At 39.5% G+C, this 24936-nt stretch overlaps 1 protein-coding gene across 1 annotated transcript in view; it reads right to left on the bottom strand.

Moving 5' to 3' along the window:
• Nucleotides 1–6944: 6944 nt before the first annotated feature.
• LOC117811423 (kinesin-like protein KIF20B) overlaps nt 6945–24936 on the bottom strand; it is a 66570-nt gene continuing 48578 nt past the window's right edge. The window contains 4 exon segments of the mRNA XM_034681681.1: nt 6945–8345; nt 9892–10046; nt 14275–14392; nt 17037–17111. Coding sequence (XP_034537572.1) covers nt 8265–8345; nt 9892–10046; nt 14275–14392; nt 17037–17111 — 429 coding nt within the window. The 3' untranslated portion in view covers nt 6945–8264.

Genomic DNA, 24936 nt, shown 5'->3' with positions numbered 1-24936 from the left:
TTTGTAGACAAGAACAGAGAGAGCGCTTGGGGTTCTTCCTTACGGTGATGGCCAGAAGAATGCCTTAAAGGAGCCAATATAAAATATGCAATATAAAAATTGAAAACATATATGTACATACATATACACCAGGGCTCTAAATTAACTTTTTTGATCACCAGCCAATGTGGCTGGTAAGTTTCTGAAGTTACCAGCCGATCAGAAGTTCCACTAGCCAAATTTTTTTCCATGCAAAAAGTCAGATTATTAGAGCCACTGAATTCATTTGATAATTTTACTAACTAAAGCTTTAAATGAATCCTATGCTGAAGTTGGGAATGTATATCCAATTAAAATGATCACAATAAAATGAAACTTCAGTACATACAAAAACGATCCTAACATTTCATTACTCATTAACCCTTACATACTATTCAGGGTCTAATTTGACCCATTCTTTGTACATAAAAAGAAAAAAAACATTAAAACTTTTCTTTTTATAGCTAGAAATTTGACGATTTATCTTGATGTGATCCTGAATATACAAAAATGGAAATATTTTACAACTTTTTACATGGTTTAGTGCAGGTAATGCACAAAAGTATGTATTTTCTATACAATATGTATGGAGAAAATTATGAGGGGGATACTGTGAAATGCTTGTATATGAACAGTATTTAAGGCTAAACATCGTCAGAGTTCTCTGAACTGCCTTCGGACTCTGATGGTAAAGTGCCTCATTTATCACCGGCCAAGCTGGCTAGTAAGTTATTTGTAATACCCGCCAATATGAATTTTCACCCGCATTTGGCGGGTTGGTGGGTGTTAATTTAGAGCCCTGATACATACATATATGAATCCTACAATTGAGGTCACAAAATTAGGAAATCCCCTGTAAAGGGGTGAGTATGTTTTGTTTGTTGTTCCTTAATGTTAGCTATTAGATTAAGCCTTTTCTATTGTATTGAGTGACCTACTGAGCCGCAATATTAGCTTTCAGCCACTGGCTGTATGCTAATATTAACTGTTGCTTTACCTTAATCAAACTTATCCAATATGAACTTTGTAATATCGAGATCTCCTTCCAGATTTTTACTGTTCAATGTCTACTCAGTTGCCGACCAATCTGCAGTGAGTTGAATTGAATTCCTGAAAACGCTAAAACTGTTGGTAAATAATGTGGAATGAGGCAGTATAACATCGTAATAGTGTTTGAGCTCTCTGCCATAAGCGTGACATTAAAGGTAATAAGCTGCAGCATGAATGCTTCCCTGTAAATCTCTTTTTGGTAATTGAAAGGAATGATAAGTAAGACAGTAGAGCATAAAAACAACAACACTCTGTTGCTCAAATGTCATTTCTCATTACACTTCTGTTTTAATATTTACCTCTTTATGAATATCTGTATCTCTGAGAAATGAGCCAAGTTTGTCAAAAGTTCCACATGATATCCATGATGAACTCAAAACACAAATCCAAATCCATGTTTCTCTCTGTGTGTGTGGATTGTGACTGAAGGCTGGTCTGTTCAGACAGCACAAAAGCCCAGCTGTGTAGGAAGTGATTTCTAAAATTGCATCATGGCAGCCTCTCCATCATTGGCAGAACACATGACTGCGTTTTCTTTTTTCTTTCTCCTCTGAAAGAGTTCCTGAGCTGGGAGGAAAAAGGAGAAAAGGGAAAAAGAGAAAAAGCTGCTGTTGCTCACACTTATCTCCTCGTCTTGTTTATTCTTTGTTCAGTAAGCTCTGTCATCCTGTGCTGCTAGGTTCTTTTTTTTACCCTGTCTATCTTGTATTTTCTTCCTTCTCACCCTCTGTAGCTGTCATCCACCCCTCTCCTGTTGTATTGTGATTATGAGACTTCTTCCTAATAATGTCTTTGGATTTAAGTCTTTTTTTCTGATGCACATAAAGCGGCAGCGTCTGCAATCTATTGCAGAGAGGGTTTTTGGCAGCAATAATGTGACACAGGCAGAAATCCGCAGACTGCAGCCATTTCTAAACCACATATTCATACCTTAAATATCACAGTTTAACTGAAAGGGAGACCGCATGCAAATAGGTACCTGCTTGAGTCTCCATTGTGAGCTTGATGTATGGGTTACAGTACGTTCCAAAAAGTGTTGTCATGACTCTGCTGTTTAAAGTTCAAGTCACTGTGTTCTGGGCGTTCCACCTTCCTCCTGCATCGTCAGATAATTTCACACTTGAGCTCTTGTCACTGCTCCTGATGAGCTGCCTAATGAACTAATGATCTAGCTCTAATGAACAATCATGTCGAGTGAGACGTCTGACATCCCACCTGATCTATTGAGAAATAAAGTGGCTTTTTTTTATGCTTTAGCTCATACATTCTTGTGTGTTTTATCTTGCAGCTCAAACAGCACAGGTTACCTTGTTTCTTTTTTTCCTAGTGTCTGCAAACACTCAGCATACTGGAGAGTTCAGACCTTGTGAATTATTTTGCTTAAGATATCGCTCCATTTTGTTAACACAGAATCTTTTGAAGTTGTTTGAAAAAGTGCTGACTTTTCTGTCACAAGAAACAGCCAACAATGCAAAAGAACAAAAGAGGCCTCAGTTAATTTCAAAATGACTTTACAACCATTTTCTCCTCCTTATTTCTTGTTAAGGGAAACACAGCCTCAGCATCTTCTTGTTGTGGCTGACAGGAAAAGATACTGACAGTGCAGAGCATTGAAGGTACATTTTAAAAAGGAAAAGGAATTGCAGTGTTGTGGAAGAAATTAAATAATGCTGAATGTTGGACTCTTAAAAGCTTCCTGCTTGAACTTCAACTTTATCTTAAATGAAAGAAAAACACAATGCTCTGTGCAGTGAAAGCCTGTGGTTGCAGAGCCTTTCAAAACACACAAACACACACCCACAGATAATCTGCCCCCTACCATCTCACTGCTGGGTGGAACAGTGTGAGTTAGTAACACTGTCAGTGTTTGGACAAATGTCCCGAACATCTCTGACGTCAGCAGCAGCAGATATGAAAAGGACACCCAGGCACATGCACACATCTAGTTGTGTGTGTGGGTATGAGCAACACCTCCTTTGAGCCTTCACGCTCATTTCACAGCTTCCCCCCCTCCAACACTTAACACAGAATAAATAAACACATCCATCATCAAGATCAGCGACCCAGAGAAAATGAAGTAAACTCTCAGTTCTTTAGCCACCAGTCAAATGTGTGAGTCCGGACTCTGCACATAATAATTCACAAATGTTCCTACACTTAAAACTGCTCGAACACAGAGAGCAAAGCTGCTGTCCAGATTGTCTGAAAAGGTCAACTCACCAGAGGATGGCCAGAAGACTTTAGATGCTCTGTGACCTTTCCTCTAATCGGATCATCAGGAGAAAGTTTCTACTCGTGCTCAAACCTAGAGCTGGGGGATATTGAAAAAGATGTTATCCCGATAACATTTTCCATATCGGTCGATATCAATAATTATCACGATAAATATCAAATAATTGTTTAAAGCTCCTGTGAGGAACTTTCTGTTTGTGTTGACTTTGGTGCCCCCTATGCACTGAGTGATCTTGCTTATTTTCCTGTACATGTGTAAATTATGTTATCTCCTCTTGCTTTCAACTAACAGTCAACTATTTCACTCATTAGGAATATTTACTGCAGAAGAAGGTTTTTTTGTGACGTACTGTCAATCACCTCATCTGACACCTACCCTCTCACAGAGATTTCAAGCTTTAAAATAACAAAACGGAAATGATCAATACCTTTTCTAACAATCTTGTTTGCTTTTCCAGGTCATAATGAGGCATCACTGCTCTTTTCAGTCCATTTCATGACCACTCAAAAACTCCTCACAGGAGCTTTAATTTAACTTTAAAGGCAGATTTTTGAAAGTTGAATAAACCAGACAGTTTTTTTATCTTGTATCTGGATTTACTTTTCTGATAAGCTTCTTGAATCCATAATTTTTGATGGTGCAAACAGGAAGCAGGTCTTTAATGTAAAATGAGATTGTTGTGAAGTTTTAGTTTGTGGATTCTTATTTTTCTCAGGTTGAGGTAATTTGATTTAAATTTACAACAAAGAAATACCAAAGTGTAAACTGTGTTTCAGTTTATAGAGCATTGTTTTGAGTTGTGCGCTCCCCTTTAAGATTACTAAGGGTTATGGGCAGAGTGATGTTGTTTCCCACAGTGCAGTGAATGCATCACGGTTATTCAGTGTTCACTTTACGGTCACGGTGAACATTTAATGTGTTAGAAATGCACAGCAGAAGTTGTCCTTATGCACTTCCTTCACCCACATCCTGTTTAACTAGGTGTGTTAAGTTAATAGTTGAAGCAGAGTCAGCACAGTGTCAGACTAATGACTCTCCTTTGAGCTGGTAGGGTTTGAGTTTTCTTCAGTGGCGCTCGTTTCAGCTGGGTTTACATTCCGCTCAAAACGTCTTTTGCCTACCTCTCACCCTGCGATATGATTGGCTGTTCAACACATTCTTCTTCTTCTGTTCAATGTTGGGTGGCAACTATCATTTAAGGCACATTAGCGCCCCCTCCCTTTCCAGTGGTTGGAGGGTGTAATTACATGTTTAAATATATAGAATTTGTATCGAACATTTGTTATATTTATATTGAGAAAAATTATATCATGATAATTATCGTTATCGAATTATCGCCGCGCCCTACTTAAACTTAATCACTGTCAGCCTTCAGGCGGTAAAACTTCCATAAGGAGAAGCTTTGCCATTTTGGAAAACTTGTTATTTTTAGTCCTGGCTTTACAAACTATGTGCGTGCCGATTGAGATCCAGCTATCCAGACTACACTTGATTTTTTGTTCCAGGCTGTAAACATGTTTATTTCTGCTGTAAAGATCAGCTTTTTTGAATTGGTGTGTATGTGGTTTCCAGTACTTCTGGAGCCAGCCTCAAGTGGACACTCGGGGAACTGCAGTTTATAACACTTCCGCATTGGCTTCAATTCTCACGGCCGGAGGTTGCCGCTTGGTTCATGCACATTTTTAACAATACATTTCCATGTCTCTTTTTTGTTTGTTTTTTTTAAATGTTATTTTATATATGCAACAGTGCAAAGACACAAAAGTGCTCGACATCGAACAGAACACAAAAGAAAAACATACCGTAAAACTTGAGAGCAACACTCAAACAAAGCCATCAAGTATAGACCACAGTACCCAAAAACAAGGGGGCAGACAGGGTTATACACAAAAACTGATCCAAAGAAGAGAGAAGCATGCTCATTCAGCCATTATGGTGTGCATCTCTCTCTCCCTCTCTTTGAGTGACAGCTGTCAATTTACTCTGCTTCAGCAACATGGACAACACCCCACTCACCCATTTAGTCATTTTCAGCACAAACAGCAATTTCACCTTTCACAGCACGTGCAACAAGAATTTCACCATCCTGCAGCACAAATGCCCACCTGAACACAGACTTACAATAGTTCCAGGCCAAAATATAAAGATATTCAGATGTAAATGTGTAGTTCAGTCTTCTGTCTTCTTGAGTCTAGTCTTGACCATCGACTGTATAAGTAGTGATGTCACACATCTGTTTCTGAAGCGCTGTTTTGAAGTCAATCGTCGGCAGATGCCATATTGGAAATGCTGGACACAACCAAACTTCGTCCACGCTAGTGTGAGGTAAAGAGGCGGGCCTTTAGCTTTTTCGCTAACATCTACAGTGTTCCCGCCTGTCAGTCAAGTCAGTCATGTCCTTATTTAGGCAAAACTAGTAAATCTAATATCTTCATATGTAACAAGTTATAAAAGAATTGCCCCCCGTACAGTGTGTGCCGATAGAGAAGTTAGCTAGTTTTATCTTAGGGACCATCGTTTTCTGAATTAAAATCATATTGCGTTAAGGAAAACTTTAAAAAAAGCAACTGGCAATAAAACTTATCGGATCATGTTTACAGAGGCGATTAACCCAGACATAAGTGGAGAGAGGGATTTCTCACAGACAATGTTAGTTTACCCCTGCTGGTGAGAATGAATACAGAATAGTTTCAAAGCATCACTGCATTTGCTCCACTTTTGAAACCAATATCTATAAATGAAATGTAGTCATAATTTCTGAATTGATCCTGTAGGTCGATGTGGGGGATGTGGTGGAAGTTATGAACTTACCTGTGACTGTGTAGATGATGCATTTAATTGTAAGATTACCAAAATGTCGGTACACACAATATTTTATTACTTCTGATAATAGGCTGGTTTGGTGTCAATATTTTCAGCATTTGATCTTTAAATGTAAACCAGTGCATCAACAATAGACTGTATAATAAATGGATGTAGTATCCGTGACATCAGCCATCTGTTTCTGAATTGTCAGCGAGAGCCATATTGGAAATGCTGAAGTCAACCTAACTTCGTCCATGCTAGTGTAAAGTAAAGAGGCAGGCTTTGATCCTCCTAGCTAACACGTACAGTGTTCCTGCCTGTCAATCAAGTGCCTCTCATAATGGATAACTCGCAATCTTAATTGCAGTTTTATGAAAAAAATCACCATCCGTTCAGTGTGTGCCGATCAAGAAATTAGCTATCCAGACTACACTTGATTTTTGTACCAGGCGGTAAACATTTATTTAAACGTTTATTTCTGCTGTTCTTCTTCTTCTAAAGATCAGCTTTTTTGAATTGGTGTGTATGTGGTTTCCGGTACTTCCGGAGCCAGCCTCAAGTGGGCACTCGAGAAAATGCAGTTTTTAACACTTCCCCATTGGTTTCAATTCTCGTGGACAGAGGTTGCCGCTTGGTGTGACCCAGCAAAAAGCTCTGTAGTGAAGTAAATTCATGAAGTAACAGACAATGCTCGTTTCAGTTTATAGAGCTAGTATTATTGTATACTAGCTGTTGTTATGTTATTATGGGGAAATCATCTATGATCAGGGTAGTCCCAGAGCTCTAAATCATTTTTATCAGCATTCATAAATACTAAATAAAAACAACAACATCCATATTTGAGTAGCATATGTTTTGTATTTGTTCCTGGTAAATGATTCATATACAAATGATTGAACAAAAGGAGGAAAAAGAATAAACATTACAGCAGCAGAGTCAGCCGTATGAAAGAAAAGTATGTAAAAGGTCTTTCAAAAAGGTGAACATGAACTTAAAGAGTGCACTTATTTAGAAAATATACACAAGGGATACACCCGGGCAGCTTTAACAAATAAACTGCATTAACAAAAAAGAGGATTATCAGCAGTCCTTCATCTTCAACAGAAAAAAGTGAACTCAACATCCACCTGTCTGAAAACACAGGCGTGAAAAACAGAACCATTGAAGACGAGTCTTTCAGTAAGAGGTACAAAGTGAACCGTTCATAACTTTATCCTGCATTATCAATCCTTGGTGTCACGTTTCATTCTTTTATTGACATTTGTTTAAAAGAGAAAGTGCAGGAGGAAGAGTAAATCTGACTTAGTATGAAAGTTGGAGATGTTTGAATGCTCTATAGCAGCTTTATTTATCAGTCAGAAAATAGGTAGTGGTTACCTCTGAGGTTTAAGATACTAATGTATGTTTTTTTACTTAATAAGAGTAGAAATAAACAAACATCTATAAAACAATATTGGTAACCAAACTCCAGCAGAGCCCAACATTTTAAAAGATTGCACATCAAAATGAAAAAAAAAGTCAGTGTCTTGTTTTTAAAGTGTACTAAAGATAAACAAAGTCAGAGTGCTTACTATGTGAGCGTATGACGTGATTCTGGAGTTATCATTCGTAAACATGGAGATCATTTAAGACAAAAGTGTAAAATGAATATTTGACAGCAGAAATATTGCTGCTAAGAGTTGATTGAATTATTGATCAGTGTTTTAGTCAACATTGCGACCAGGAGACACTGAGCTGCGTACAGCTTTAAGACTGGGATCAGGTGGAAACTGCTGGTGATTGATCAGAAAAAATATCCAGCATGTGACAAAAGACAAACCCAAATATTGTATTATGCTAAACTATGCCAATCAGCTCATCGGTCCAGCTCTGACATGAATGCTGCTAACAAAAAAGTGAGTTAGTGTATTTTCCTAAATACTAAAGTTGTCCTTTAACTGCCACATAGCCAACTGTACAGTAGTGGCTTTGCTTTCATATACAATCTACTTGAATTGTTAAATATTAAAGATAACACATTAAATAGGATAACATAGGATGTGTGTCGCTATATTTTGGACTTAACATCATAACACAGGTATCGCTTTTTCCTTCATTTTTTTTAAATAGTGTCGCACATAAAATAAAATAAAAGTGTACAGTACTGCATGAAGGCTACTTATTTAGCCATCCTGGACCGGAGGCGCCTTTTAATGATCTGATGGTCGCTGTCTTTCTCCTCAGGCTCTCTGCTAATGATCTAAAACAAGGAGAGAAGGAACAAGTTGTTAGAAATATGTATTTGTGTGTAATTACTAGGGAGACAACAATTTTTAAAAACCGAGCACTGAATGAAGATGAAACGTCAATGCATTGAATCGATGCGAGTGCGTGTTAAATAGATTATCAACGAGAAGGAGTTAAACCTTTTTAATTATGTCACTTAAGTCACACTGCAGTAGAGGATAAGGTGAAATGTTTTACTCGTGAGAAAAAAAGTCAATGGTCCTCCAGGTGATTAAGTCTGTATTATGACCCGTTTTCTTACTGATCTTCTGGTTGTGTAAGATACTTGATTCTGATTGGTCAAAACTGGGGATGTCAACATTTAATCGAGTATCGATTAACTGATTGTTTAGAACTTACTCAAACACATTTTTTTTGTTTTGATTTAACATCACTTGGAACAAACATCAGGTGGTCTTACATTTCGTTCTGCTATCAAGGAGGTGTTTTAAGTTTAAAGCATGTTTCTGTGTGAATCCACTGACTGCGCACAGCTGAGACACGTAGCTTTGGGCTGCGGCTGAGTGACAGGTCTCCACGAGCGCTTTTTTTCTCTGCCGCCAGACTGATTACGACCCGGTTTTGCTCCCGGCTGACACCTGACCACGTTCATATGCTAATTTTTCCCAATAAGAACGAGTAGACAGAAAACTGGACACTGTGAGTCTAAAATATGTTTCTGTTCATCTCCCTTGTTGAAGTCTGAGCTTTCACTTTTATGACTGTATGTCCGCAGAGATTATGAGCCTGCTCCACATGTTTAAGTTACTGATCACTACAAAAAAACTTAAATAATGAGCGGTGGTGATGATAGCAGCAGTGTTGTGACATTTGCCTCGTTTATTTTCAAGGTGTGTCACAGCAGAGCTCAGAGAAGAAGGAGAGCTGGATGAGGACAGTTTCGTGTTAAATCGACCAAAACAGGGAGATAAGAATCCATTGCCATGGAATGCTAACTGACGTGAAATCACTGGGACTATTTTTTAAAACTGTAAACATAAATCACTTTAAATCAATACAATAATCTTTAATCAATGTTTTTGCCAACATGTTCGTATTTTAAGTTAGTAGCCGGGTAATGAGCAGGATAATGTATCATTAGCAGGTAGTTATGGGAAACAGAATCCCGACAGGTTCCAACAGAAACAAGGTACTTGGTTAAAAACTATGTGACCCTCATAGAACTATATGGTAGGTCAGGCTTAGTAGACTACGATGACTCACATCAACTTCAAGGACAAAATGTTGAGCTTGTTTTATAACTTGCTCACAAGAGCGATCATGAAGAGATAATCAATGGTATGTGCTTCACCTGTCATTGGTGATAATGTCAAGGCTGATCAGGATATAAAGGATACTTCCTATTTGGTTGTTTCTCAATAAGGATTATTTGTATATTTCCATACTCTAGTAAACATGTCTGAAAGAGTCACAAGTTTGACAACCAGCTGAAGCGCTGTAACATGTGCTTGTTATATAATTAACTCATGTACAGTGTATGTTGTGTGTGTGAGGCTTACAGGATGCGAGGGCATGTCCATGGGAGAGGAGATCTCAGGCCGGTAGAGTTTCCTTTTGTTCTTCTTGGCTCTCAGACTGAGGGATGAAGAGGAGGAAGAGGAGGCTGCTGAGTCTGCATCAACTCGTCCACTCACCAGGCTCATCATTTTCTTGGCTGCAGTGTTGGAGACAGTTTGAGAGGAAGAGGAACATGCTGAATAGATACTTGGGATAGATTGATCTCGTTTAATTGGTTTGTTGGTTACAATTATTTCAAAAACGTGCTGTGTGTCACTGTTCATAATAAATCATCATTGGTGACTATCATCATGTACCACAGGAGCTTTTTGTCCTTGAAGGACACCCAAAGCTTCGCTGGCAGGGGGGGTTAGCAAGGGAGTGTTTCAGTCAAGATCTGACAACCAGATATTCCCATTTGTACACACTGTAGCTTTAAGGCAGCAATCAGCTGAGACTACATGGTGTTAGACAACAAGCTGAGGGAAAAGACGTCAGACTCAAAGGAGGGGATACGGAACGCACAGGAGAAGCTAAGTGGACGTAGGGTTGGAGAAAGAACAGTGCAGGGAGAGAAGAAATAAGAAATGGAGAGGGGAAACTTTAAAAAGAGAAAGACAGTGAAGACCTTGAGGAAGCAAAATAACTTAGAATAAAAGACAAGTGAAGGTCAGAGATGAAGGATCTAGAGACAGCAGGTTGAAATTGGGAGCAGCACAGAGACAGAGAGGGAAAGGGGAGAGAGAAGGGGGAGATGGAAGGAGGATCAGATGGTGGCAAATGACGGCACCCTTGCACCGGAACCCTGAGGCGACAATTAATTGACCGAGTGAAACTGCTAGTCCCCGAGGATAAAAAAAAAAAAACACACAGATGACTCCAGTTGATTCCAATATGTTCCCTGTCTTAACTCTCTCCTCCAAGCCATCATTAGTGTCCCAAACTCGCTGCCCTTGCCCAGTTACTTTGTCAAGCTTGCGTTATCCTCCCCCGAATGACTCTATGAGGTTTGTCCTTGTGTGTCCGATATGTTGCAGTTCAGTATTTTAATGTCAAACTTTGAAAATCCACTAAACTTGTCTGGATCATGTGATTTGCCTCCTGGACTCAGTAAATAACTGGAGTGGAGTTGATGATATGCATCAGTTTTTTGGTGTGTATGTATGTATGTATGTATGTATGTATGTATGTGTGTGTGTGTGTGTGTGTGTGTGTGTGTGTGTGTGTGTGTGTGTGTGTGTGTGTGTGTGTGTGTGTGTGTGTGTGTGTGTGTGTGTGTGTGTGTGTGTGTGTGTGTGTGTGTGTGTGTGTGTGGTATGATACGCCCAAAGCTTGTAACATTGGACTTCTTTTTGATCACAGCTGGAAAATCAGAGCTGATTTTAAAAACCATCCAAACTGATTTTGAGTATCTCAGGAATATTGCATCAGTAAATTAGCTTCTGTAAAAGGGCAGTTACTAATTGACTGAAGCAGAGTTTCATCATTAACAGGTCTGATATTCTGCTTGATATTCAGGGATTTCTTTTAAGATACTTTGGTTGATCCGCCTTTAAATTTAGGGAGCGCACAAGCTTTTGCATTTTAATTGAACTAAGATTAGAGAGGCAGAAGTAGTCCGCAACATTCTGATTCTATCAGTGCCCTTGTTTCACCTTTGGGGAAAAAACAAATGCAAAACATGTGAATAAACGGCAGCGTGTGTGAGTGCTTTTGGGAACACAAAAATGCTGCATGGCACAAAGAGATGAGACGTGTGATGTCTAGAGTAAAACACCCTGGTAGTTGGGGATGTTTTTCTGCAGTAGCCACAGCAAGGCAACTTTTGCAAACTGCTTCCACACATTGCCACAAACCAGAAAACTTTCTGTAATAGAAGCAGTTCAGTCTGATTGAAATTGAGGCCATGCAGTGTAAGGTAGGGCAGTGTGACCACAGGCTGTCAGCTGCTCCCTGCTCCGATGACAACTGTCAATTACTCAGCTGTCTGAGACACCGTGGTGCACATGGATATTATAACTAGCTATTAGCCTTGAGCACACTTTTGCTTTTCTCAAAGTGTGGACGTCAAAGTCTCAAAACCAAGATGATGCAAGCTGATGCAGGAATGTGACATGATTCAAATAAGGAGTGATAAAACTACAGCAGAGAGCTCAGCTGTGTATGACTATTGAATATTAGTATTGGACAATGGTGCTGTCATTCAACCCAACCTGAAGGATCAATACAGTTTACACCTGGTGTAATTCATGTGTCCTGGTTGATCTGATCACAAGTGGACAGCTCTAAGATCAGCTGTTCACACCTGGCCAGATCATGTGTCTCTGAGTTTGACTCTCATGACCACATCTTGCTTTTCAGATCTGTATGCAAAATAACATGAAGCCTCATTCACATCATGAAGCCTCATTCATGAAAAAAAGGGGATGCAAAGTCACTGCGCAGAGGGGGGGCAGAGGAGGGAAGATTACAGACTGGTGTGACTTACAGACTTAGTTTGATCATGATGGTCCCCCACAGTTCTGGGGTTTAACAGTGAGTTATACAAACTGGGAGCAATCAGATGGGACACAGGTCTATGTTTACTACTAAACATAAAAGGTGGGCATTCTATCGAATAATTAAGTAACAGATCTGCGTTATATCTTCTCATCTCCTCTGACATCATTAAGAATATGAATCAAAACGAACCACAATTCTTTCCCTCACCTTCTCCCTCGACTCCCCCAGCTGTACTGGTTGGTTCCATATTTACAACTTTAAAGCAGCCTCCTTTCTGAAGAAATACAAAAACTATATACATAACTTTATCACCACCTGTCTGTTATTGTGTAGATCCCCCCTCTCATCAGGTCAGGGCTGAAACACCTCTGACCTGACGAGACCACTCAACCTCTGCAGGTGTGCTTTGCTATCTGGAACCAAGACATCAGCAGCCGATCCCCTAAGTCCTGGATGTTGTGAGGTTGGACTAACAACCCAGCCATCTAACCCACACTATGTGGTGCTTGTCAGAGTCACTCACATCCTTAACACGTGTTCTTTTGTTCTGCTTCCAACACATTAGGACGACGTATTACTCAGCTTTCTTACTTATCTTCCGGCTTTGTAATATGCTTGATTCTGATTGGTTAAAACCCCATGACGATAAAACGAGGAATGCCAGTGGCAAACTGATCACACATCATGTCAAATCAATCTGCGGAAAAAAGAGTTCCGGCACATTTCTGTTTCTTTTTGTTGACACCATAGACCGTAAGGTGAGGTAATCCCGTTAGTTTGAGTTAGCGTGCTAATTTGTCAGGCTAAACAACATGGATATTTACATATTAGATCCTGTCTTGCAATCCGAGCAGGGGCAACGGTGGCATCACAGGGATTATTTTTGAAAATCTGTCTTCAATAATCATTTTTAAATCAGTAAAATAATCTTTTAATCAATGCTTTTTGCCATCGTGTTTGTGTCTTAAGTTAGTGGCCGGGTAATTGAGGGATAATTTATGGTTAGTCGGTGGTTATGGGAAATAGAATCCTGCTAATTGGTGTATAAAGAACACTTCCATGACCTATTTGGTTGTTTCTTGATAGGGATATGTCCCTACTTGTTGTCTACACCTAAGAGTTGCAAGTTTGACACCTAGATCAAGCACTGTTATGTGTACATGTTATTTAATGACCTCATGTACAGTACAGTGTATGTTGTACGTTGTTTTTTAATGGGATTTAGGACAGGATATAAAAATGTCTCCTAAGATTCCAGACTCCAACCTCAGAGTGGATCCACAGACAGCAGCTCACAGCTTTAGCTCCTTATCTTTAATTTGATAAAACACCTCAGAGGCTGTTTCAAGCTAAAGAACTCAGAGTACCTGTGGGTATGTGAACTCACTGCTACACTAACAGGGTGTATATATGTCCACAAAGTTGAGTTAAGGATGTTTGGGAACAGTTTTTCCGGAAGTGAACAGACACACGAGAACTGAATGCTAAGCCTTATTCTGCTCTGGTTCTACATCATCGTTGGTTTTCACTTTGTTTCCTTGAGTGAAATACTCTCACGTAGTTTTTAAAGCGTGCTCTGCAATCTCTTGATTCTATCCTCACTGAACATAAATGCACAGATATCTTAGTAAGTGTGGTTATTAACATGCTTTATGCATCTTGGACATGTCATCAGCCAGAAAGGTATTTGTTCTGCTCTGACTGATAAAAAAGCAGTGTCAGCGTACCTTTTCGCTGCCTCATCGTATCACAAGTTCTTTTATGTCATTTGAAAAGATATATTTACAACCACTTCTCATCTCTCTTGTAATTTCCCCCTACATTGAAACATAATTACATATATATATCTCTTAAAGTACGTTGTCATACAGTGACACACTAACCTTTAGTGCCGAGCAGTGTGGGGGAGCTCTGTAAGAAGTCTCCGATCTTCTGAAGCGTGCCCTCTTTTCTGCTGCGGATGCTGCTCTTGGAGTCTTGTTGCCTCATAAGGGAAGAGACCTGGACACAGAGGATAGTCTGGTTAGTCTGTCAGCATGAACAGTATATTTTGGGAAATTAAAAAAAGGCAGTGCAGCTTCTCGGGAAGTTGCATTGACAGCATTATTATTGAAGTACTTGAGTTCAATCAAATCCTTTAAACCACTGATTGGAAATATTGAGTTGCATGACTTGTTTTAAATCTGTACATCTATCAGTCTCTAGAAGAACTACATTATAGAGGGGGATTACACTTTCTACTATTTAGAACATAGATTTAATGGAACAATGTTAGAAATCCATACTAAACCTTTGTACAGTTTCAAATTGCTGGGTATGCATATGTTGTAGTAAATCCCTGAATTTGTGAGTAAACTGCTCAAAACAGTCTGTTCTTAAAATACTGCAAGATCTTGACGAGATCTTGACAAGAACCTAACGAGATCTTGACGAGACTTGCTGAATTGATGAGGTCATGGCATAATGATCTCCTAACTGGTTCATCTGTGCTACTCGCACAGCAGATCAGCGCGGCTCTGGCAACACGGCAGGAAACAGTTCCGGAGGGCTAGCCAATCAGAGGACAGGGGGTTTGTTGAGCGGGGGGCCTTAAAGGGGCAGCAGCTAAAACTAAGCGATTCAGACAGATGTTGAATTTAGGGTTTTCTTATACACAGGTGTGAGCAACATAAGGAGTTTTTTGAGCTGTTTGGTTCTTCTCGAGGTTTCTGCCTGTTAAAGGAAGTTTTTCCTTGCCGCTGTAACTAGCTAAATAGTGTGAGGTGCTCTGCTCATGGTGGATTAAGATGAGATAAGATTGAGTCCTGTTAGTAAGAGGGGACTGGATCGTATTCCTGTCTTGATGTTGGGTCTTTGTTAATAATATAACAGAGTACAGTCTAGACCAGTGGCCCTCAATAGGCGGCCCGCGGGCTGCATCTTGCCCGCTGGCCGCCTTTTTGTGGCCCACGAACTGTTATTCCTTCACTCTGTGTTTTGGTCGGGTCACTGCGTGTTTACCGGGACTTGTCTCCATGTCAAGGATACGCAGACATGCTGTTACTGGTTCACTTAAAATCCGATCCTGCCAGTGCAATTTTTAACCTTCACTTTCGTTTATGGAGCAGTTCGCACATTGGCACTCAGCCCGCTGTAGGACCCTGGAATGCACGAAAACGGTGTGTTCCAAGTTTGCTGCTCAAAGAAAAGTGGACGGTAAAAATCAGCGATTGAAAGAAGAATGGAGTGAAACTTTTGAATTCACTCACCCTCCAACCACCAAAGACCTATGTGCTTAATAATCCAGGAGACTAAAGCTGTGATGAAGATTTCCAATTTGAAATGGCATTGTAAGACGAAGCATAGGAATTTTGAAGAGACATTTCCTCAAAATTCAGAGGTAAGAACTATAAAAATAAATGCACTGAAATCATCATATCAAGCTGCAAGCAGGACTCTTCTTGGCACATCTATGACACAAAAACACACAACAACATTTACAGTTGTGCTCATACGTTTACATACCCTGGCAGAATTTATGATTCCTTAGGTAGTTTCTGTTGTCATTATGATATAAAAAGAGTTAACACAGTTGTTTGATAATAATTTGCTTCACCAAACCACTAACCATGAGTGAAAAAAAAGTTTTTCTCTTATCTTTCATATTGTCTGAAAAATGGCCAGAAAAATCACAAAGTCTGCCAGGGTATGTAAACTTTTGTGCACAACTGTAGTTCATATTTTTGTTGTTATTTTGAACGAAAAGGACATTTTGTTTTGAATATTACAGTATTATTGCATATGGTCTGACCGACCTTGTTAAATGGATCTTTGGCTCATTGAAAAATTATTTGTGGCCCTTTAAGATTTGTATTTGATTACCCCTGGTCTAGACCTTCTCTGTTTGTAAAGCGTCTTAAGCAAATGCTCATTGTGATTTGGCACTATACAAATAAAGATTGATTGTTTGATACATGTGTTTGGATATGAGCTGATGTAGAAACTTCTTTCTTACAGACATTCAGAGTATTTCAGACTAAAACTCCCCATAAGGAATGGTTGACAAGTGTTTAATTATGTTACAGAATCTTAAGTAAAATACAAAAATACTGGAATTTTCTCATTAAAAAAACACTACTAAGTACCTTGAAGGTCCATAGCCTTTTAGGTGCAAATTGGATGCATTATTCATTTACACTATTTTTATCTATCTTAAAAGGAAGCCACATATGAGACCTCTTCAATTTATGCACTCCTGACATCATCTTGATCATTTTAGGACTCTCAGAGCATCATATTTTCAGTAATGTGCCTTCCACAGCTGAAGATTATCACACTATACAACTTGAAATACTCAATTTGGTGCAGAGCATGTGTGACAGGGGCAATGTGCTTGCATCCCAAACTCCCAGAAAAAACACATCTCATTTAAAATAATGTGTCTGCGTATTTGTAAATACGATGATTACATGTTTGCAGAGAAATTAACATTCCCCCGTCATCATTTTTGCCACATCAAGGTGTAAAGAATGATTATTCTAGTTAACACATGTAAGGACGTCTCATGTGTTAGGTGTGTGTGTGTGTGTGTGTGTGTGTGTGTGTGTGTGTGTGTGTGTGTGTGTGTGTGTGTGTGTGTGTGTGTGTGTTTCTGTCTGGTTGTCACCTCCTCTTTGTGTGGAGTGAGCTTTGGCGTCAGTTTGGTACGAGTGTTCCTTCTGTTCTCTGCCTGGACCTCTTCCTACACAAGAGAAAAAGACAAGCACATCAAATTTGGAGACACGCAGACCAAGTGCTAAAGCAGTGAGTCATCTGTACAAGCAGAAAGGTTCGAGGAAGGCGAGGAGCTGAAAACAACCGCAGAAAGTTTGATAATGAAAGCACGGTTGGATGAGATGGGGCTGGTCATTAAAATGGAGGTAGACATCAGGAGAGAAACATTCAGACCCCCACCTTGGTGGGCGGTCAATTCCACTTTTACCATTTTACCAGCTGGAATAATTTTCAAGGGGAGAAAACAAGCTTTAATTTAGGGTTATTTACCTGCCAGAGAAGGCTGGAAGAGTTGACAAGCTCAATTGCTACGAGTCAAAATATATTGTCTAGGCATCTCAGAAACACCCAATTAATCTGCAGCCTTTCTTTAAAGCAAGATTCTAATGTCAGCAACAAATGCTATTGTCAACCAAATGTAAAAAAACTTTCATTGAGACTAAACACAGAGAAGAAAGAAATGTGGCTTAGACATTCTCTTCACTTCCTGGTTATTAATAAATCTTATGGAGGTCTTAGTCTCTTGAGGAAAGGTAACTTTTTTTATACCAATGTATTTGCAACTTCCCTTCTCCAGATCAAATATTTCACATTTTCTCCTTGCCCTGATGTTTGAGAGGTTGAGTGAATTGATTGAGATGATGAACATGACTGAGCAGCTGATGAATCATGACAGTGATTGTTGTTTCGAAACCTTCACATTTTAACCTTACAAGTATTTTCAAGGTCCTCCACATAACTTCTGTCGAGCTAGTGTGAGATATAGAGGCGGGCTTTGAGCCTCCTCGCCAACAGCTACAGTGTTCCTGCCTGTCAGTCAAGTCAGCTGTGCCTCTCATAATGGAAAACTCGTAATCTTAATATTTTAGAAATTGCAGCGTTACGAAAAACTTCATCCCAAGTACAGTGTATGCCGATAGAGAAATGAGCTATCCAGATGACACTCATTTTTTGAACAAGGCTGTAAACATGTTTATTTCTGCTGTAAAGATCGCGTTGTTTGAATTGGCTTGTGTGTGTGGTTTTCGGTACTTTCAGAGCCAGCCTCAAGTGGACGCTTGAGAAACTGCAGTTTTTAACACTTCTGCATTGGCTTCAATTCAACCAGTTCCATTACTTCTCAGTATTATATTTGCAATATTTTTTAAAAACCTAATAAACTTAAGTCAACAGAGCGTTGATTTGTCAGAGTTCTCCTGCACTAGTTTCAATAAATGAATGGCAGACAAAATGCCTCTGACTCACGACTAGCCGTGAGGGGTTTCAGCTGGTCTCGTCCACAAGGATGTCAGTGATGCGTTACAATGCTCCACTTTGGAAATGACAAAAAAAGGGTCAAAACATTTGGAGTCATCAGTGACTCATGAGACATTTTCAGAAATAATCAGAGAGAGGAAGGAAGATGTGATTGGACTCAGAAGTGCAGATGTGAGATTTGTATAGATAAAAAAAGTGAATAAAGTTCATAATGGAGTTGGAGTGAGTGAGGGTGCGATGTAGTACGTGTGAGAGTGAGGATGACAGAGCTAGAGCCGAAGAAAAAGATGAGTAGCGTTGAATGGTAGCAATAAATTGTAATGGGAATGTGTGGAGAGAGTAAACAAGATGAATCATTTGTGTGAGAGGGAGGCATCGAGAAAGATGAGGCGATAGAGGGAGCGTGAAGAAATTAAATGAGACATAAGATAATGTGAATCAACAAAGGGGACAAATAAACATGTAGCGGAGATACAGAGGGCAGAGATGTGCTTCAAGTAAACTTCTGTAAAGGCAGCACTGAGACTTCCCTTAAATAATCCTTTGCATCAATTTGAGTCCTTCTATCTTTTTCAGTGGATCAAGATCAGCTAAAGCAACGCTGATTAAATCTATTCCTTTCAACTCTTTTTGTCTGCCTCAGCCTGCATGTATTGTCACACTCTCCAGTTAGAGGATACTATGCAAATGGAAGTGAAAATTTTACATAAAAACAATCACCTTGAGTGACCAAGTTCAAACACTGGTGTCGGTACAATGCACACATGTGCTAGGCTACAATGCTAACCAACACTTGCACAGAAATGACTTTCAGGTAGTAACCAAATTGAACCAGATTATATCAGCTGTCACCAATTAGGGTCAGTTTCTTAAATAATTTGAAATCAGGCCGAGCAAAACAGTTTTCAGTCAAAGTGCCTTCAACAGGCATACAGGCCGTATGCTCAGTGTTACTGGAATTAAGATTTTGGCTCCTGAGCTCTATAAAAATTAGAAACATAAGAGATAATGTGAGCAGGTGTGGATTAGAAAAATGACAGGGTGAACAAGATCTTGTGATGAAGAGGAGAGGTCTTATCTGCATGACTACCTGCTCACTAAACATTATAAATACGTAAATATACATTATCTCGCTTAATATTATTATTAATCACGTCCAGTTTTTCAATGATTATTACTGTAATTTTTTGTATTCTGTTTTTGTATTTTTTGTATATATTGAGCACAGAAAGTAAGAAATTAAACAGAATGGTTCTTTGCTCCTTGTGTGAGTAGCTACCATAGACTGTATATATAATGGATGTGTTATCCGTGACGTCACCCATCTGTTTCACTTGTTTGTACCAGCCAGTAAACATTTCGTATTTCTGCTGTCAGGATCGGCTTTTTTGTATGTGTGTATGTGGTTTTGGGTACTTCTGGAGCCAGCCTCAAGTGGACACTCGAAAAACTGCAGTTTTTAACACTTCCGCGTTGGACCATATTCTCGCTTCCGGAAGTTGCCGCTTGGTAGCTACACAGCATTACTTACGACTGCAACAAGCTGTACTGAACTTTGGAACTAATTCCAGGGACCATCACTATTTTCAGTATTCTCTGTTAGCTTCACCTAGATTTATATTACTGATATTTGTCATTTAAATTATATTCAAATTTGCCATTCCACTACTGAAAATCACATTTCTGTTGGGCACAACAATTTGGCAACCACATAACAGAACAATACCCAGCCTTATAGACTTTGAGCCAAACTCAACATGAGCCTTCAATAACATCACTCCCTCATCCCTGACCGACCTGCTCAAACGCCACGCCCCATCTCGCCGCCTCAGATCATCAGATGCCAATCCCCTGTCCCCCATCACCAAGACCAAGTACCACACCTTGGGGGACAGAGCCTTTGCCACCACAGCTCCAACTCTCTGTAACTCTCTCCCTCCACACACTTGCAACTCTGACTCTCTTCACTCATTTAAAAACTACCTCAAAACCTACCTGTTCAAAAAAGGGTTCAACACGTGACCTCTACTCAGTCACTATCTGTCTTTCTGTATCTTGTACCTTTCTGTTTTGCAGACGATTTAAAGAATCCTTAAGCATCTAGAAAGCACAATATAAGTCCTATCAATAATACAATTATTATTGTTCCAATATTATGAGCTGATGCATTTATTCAGACAAAAGGCAAAGGTACATCTTCATACTCAAACATATTTCTAGAAATGACAAACAAACTAACTACCTAAGTTATAAGTTAAAACAAAGTTTTTTTTTTTTTTTTTTACAGCCCTGCCTTTATACAGAAACTTTTAAAGCACTTTTAAAAATAAAATGTATTATTATTATTATTATTATTATTATTACATTCACTGGTATAGACTACAGTCAAGGCTGTCAGATCAAAAAGGAGAAGAAAAAAGTCTACAAGTCATGGTCTTGCACTGTAACACAGTTTCACAACAGAGCTTATCAGAGGGTAAGATTGACTCCATTTCACACAGCACTTTGGTTGACAGGCCCACAAAACTCTCACCCTAAAATCACAAAAGCTGAAAGTTTGGATAAAGATTTTCTGGGACAGTGACGGTGTCTCCCTTTGGAAGAAAAGTCACAGCATGGTCAATAAATCGTTATGAACTCATCTACTCAGCAGACGGAGAGACATAGGAATCAGAGAGAGGCGGATGAAGAGGTTGAGCATGTCTGAAAAATGGTAAAGGACATAAAAACAAGACGAGCGATGGAGAAATGAGAGGACGACAGGAAAGATGATTGCAAGCCAGAATAAAAGGTGAAGCAGTTTATTTGTGTCTGTGTGCTCGCATCGTGCCAGTTTACATGTTCAAGCCTGCCAACACTCCACCATCTCTGAGGAAAATTGAATAGTGCAGGGGTCTGGATGGCTGATGAAATTGTCTGCCTACTGGTGTCAAACCATCAGATAAAAATCCACTTTACCGTACAACTCTCTCTCCCTGTGTCACATGGATGAAATGCGAGCACTCCACTTAAGAGGTAGCAATTACATTTAAATAATTCCATTGATTTTGACAATGTCATTACTTTGAACGAGAACATTTCAAAGAGATTGGGACAATCTACTTGCATTAAACAAGTAAGAGAGCAGAGAGAGGAACAGTTTTTCTCATGTGGCGTTCTGTAGTATTTAGCAAAGAAAAGCTCCCTCAGGATTATTAATGTATGGTTGTAATAATGTATGTTGATGGCCGTTTCTTCATGATAAACCAATTTATGCAGATTGTACTAACACAATACTGCCTCAGGCTGACAAAGATCGCCAGAAAACCTGGTCCAATGTGCTCACAGATAATACTAGCATGTTGCCTGGAACTATTTTTGCATGAAAGCTGCCAGTCTGAGCATTTCTGAAAACTTTTGTCAATGTATGAACATGATGTTTTGTTTTTATCTCAGAAAGATGCCAAAATTATAACGCATGCTTTTATCACCACTAGCATTGATTATTGTAACTCCCTTTTTACTGGTTTACACAAAAAGTCTCTGAAAAAACTGCAACTCATTCAGAACGCTGCTGCCAGATTATTAACAAGGTAAATAAAAAAAACACATCACATAACCGCTCTTTTTAAAACTCTTCAGAATTTATTTTTAAAGTACTTTTACTTTTTTTAAAGCTCTTACCAGCCTTGCTCCTCCATACATCACTGATCTCCTGTCATTTTATGATCCAGCTTGATCACTGAGGTCCCTAATGCTTCCCTTTTAAATGTTCCTCATGTGGCCCTCACAAGTGCCAGCCAGAGAGCTTGCTGTTTTTATGCCCCTAAACTGTAGAACTCTCTTCCTCTAAACATTAGAACGAAAAGCTCTCTGGGTGTTTCTAAGAGTAAACTAAGGACTTACCTTGATAATCTGGCTTTTAACTTTGAGTTATTTCCTTTAAGCCCTTGACTGCATTATCGCCATTATGGCCATTGTTTTAGCATCATTTTTATTTGTTTGATTTGCATTCTATCATTGTTTTTTATTATTTTATTCAATTTTTCTGGTATTTATTTTATTTTATTGATTGACTTTATTTTATTTTGAAGTACTTAATTCACATTCCTATATCTCTATCTTTAGTCTTGTATTATCTGATCTATTACTGTCCTTTTCTGTCTCTGTCCTTTTGTGAAGCACTTCGGGCTGCATGCTTGAATGTATGAAAGGTGCTATATAAATAAAAATGAGTTGAGTTGAGTTAAATAAAGGGGATTGTACATCTTGATCGCCATCCAAAAAAGCTGCTGGAATGAAACCCTCCCTCCCTGATACTGGCAAATGCAGCACTGTGAATCTGAGAGCTCAGCTTGGTGAGTGGCCTCATCTTTATTACATCTTATGAAGTTGAAACTGGTGAACCCGAGTGCAGCAGTACTGGAAGAAGTCATTCCAATAGGAACTCCATATTCAGAAGGGAACGGTGTAAGCCTGTGGTCATACAAGTTGCCCTTTAATAATAGCTTTACACCTCCAACCCGGCGTCAACGCTTAAGTGTCCTTGAACAAGGAAGTGAATTCTAACAATTTCCCGGAGCACTGCCCTGTGGCTCAGCCTCCACTCTGACCTCCCCTGGAAGAGGGAGGATTGAGCTGCAGCTTGATTGCACTCTAGAAAAAGTCAAGAGTGGGGCAATAATAAAAATCAGAGCTCCCCAAAATACTCTCTGGTCAACCCGGGACAAACTGGAAGGAAAAAGCTTTTACTGGCGAAATCCAAGACTTTCTTTTTATGACGTAATGCTGTGGTTCTGATATGTAGCGTTTATTCCATAAACATGACACCCTTCATATTTTAAGAAGTCCCGCAGAATCCCAACCATGTTACATCCCTAAACTGCACTGTGGAAAAAAACTGTGTATGAGGTTGAACACTTATTAATTATTTGAAAAGGGGGGTCTTCTGCTACTAGTCACACTTTCCTCTGTGTAACATTCAAACAGGGTAAAGTAATGGAACTCTCCAACCAAAGGAAGCCTTATTGGTGTACTTCCCACCTCCAGTTATTGGCCATAATCAAGTAATATGCAAGTAAATGTTGCTTCACTCTCTGTACTACACGGCAGAGGAAGGAGCAGAACACAAAAACAACATCTGTTTACAATTTGTTATTGATGTAGAAACGGCTTGATAAGCATATACAGCTTCCTGTATCATATCCCAACTGTTACTCATTTATTCTAAAATCTGTGGGGAGCCAATGAAAAATGAAGCAGAGCAGTGTTAAAGGGCCAGGATTTGGCTTAAGTCCAATTTTGTATCAGATTCCAACAACGATGAAAATAAGATAATCTTAAAAACAGTTTTTTTTCTTTTCTTCATGAACTAAAATAACCAGCAAAATGGTTAGCTTTTAGTCCCAAAACCATGCTGCTCTCACATTCCACTGACTGTGAGGCACAAGAAAAATGGCAGCATAATGAGCATCTTAATTTCCAGCTGCCTATATTTGTTCCTTGTGTCTGGGAGTTACAAAATCAACATTTTATTTACCCCAACATGGAGAACAGAATTTATTTTGATCAGCAGGCTACTCTTAGTTCTTGCTGTCCCTAGCCTGCCAATATCATCCTGCTCTCAGTTCCATCTTCTGTCTGCCTGAATCCATGTAAATACAGCATCACACTCCGACAGGACATGCCATGTTTATATCAGCTCAAACCACCATGACTGAGCTATCATACTAATAATGTCTGACAGGCATAATCTCAATTAACCAAACAGTTGGTTATAATTACTTTAGCCCAATGCAGAAATCTGGTGTCATTTGAGAGGAATGTTTTGTATTACTTTCCTAACTTAGTGAGGACATTTTGTGATTCAGGCTTGAAGCCTTGTCTGGATCTGGATGAGTTATATCAGTTGTGGGCCAAAACAGACTTAGGGAAATATTCATTAGGGCAGAGGTAGATCCATAGACTGTACAAATAATGGACGTAGTATCCGTGATGTCACCCATCTGTTTCTGAAGTGCTGTGTTGGAAGCCAATCGTTGGTGGGAGCCATATTAGAAATGCTGAACTCAACCTAACTTCTGTTGAGTGAGTGTGAGGTGAAGAGACGGGCTTTGAGCCTCCTCGCCAACAGCTACAGTGTTCCCGCCTGTCAGTCAAATTAGCTGTGCCTCTCATGGAAAACTCGTAATCTTAATTTCTTCAAAATTGCTACGCTATGTAACTACCTGGAGCTTGCATGTACAGAGCCTGGGTCCGTTGAAGGTGGCAGTACTGTATAGGTTGGGTTAATAAATTGGGGTGTTCTGCTGGTGGATATGACGGACAGCAAGAGCTGGCATGGAGGGGGGTTGCTCTGGTTAACACCAGAGCTAACTGTTTAGCCTCTTCAATAAGTCGTGGGCCTAACTAAAGGAAACATCGGTGAAGGGAGGAGCCCACTTGATAACCCCAGTGATGTGCTGACTCTCGCTGCCCATCTGTCCTTTCTATCTTAGGCTTTGTGGGACATCAGCAGCCATGGGGTAGGCTACTAAATTATCAGTAGAGGGGATAGT

The sequence above is a fragment of the Notolabrus celidotus genome, chromosome 4, assembly GCF_009762535.1.
Source record: "Notolabrus celidotus isolate fNotCel1 chromosome 4, fNotCel1.pri, whole genome shotgun sequence".
In the NCBI taxonomy this organism is placed as follows: domain Eukaryota; kingdom Metazoa; phylum Chordata; class Actinopteri; order Labriformes; family Labridae; genus Notolabrus; species Notolabrus celidotus.
The sequence above is the reverse complement of the archived record's forward strand: the minus strand, read 5'-3'. Positions and strand labels throughout refer to the sequence as shown.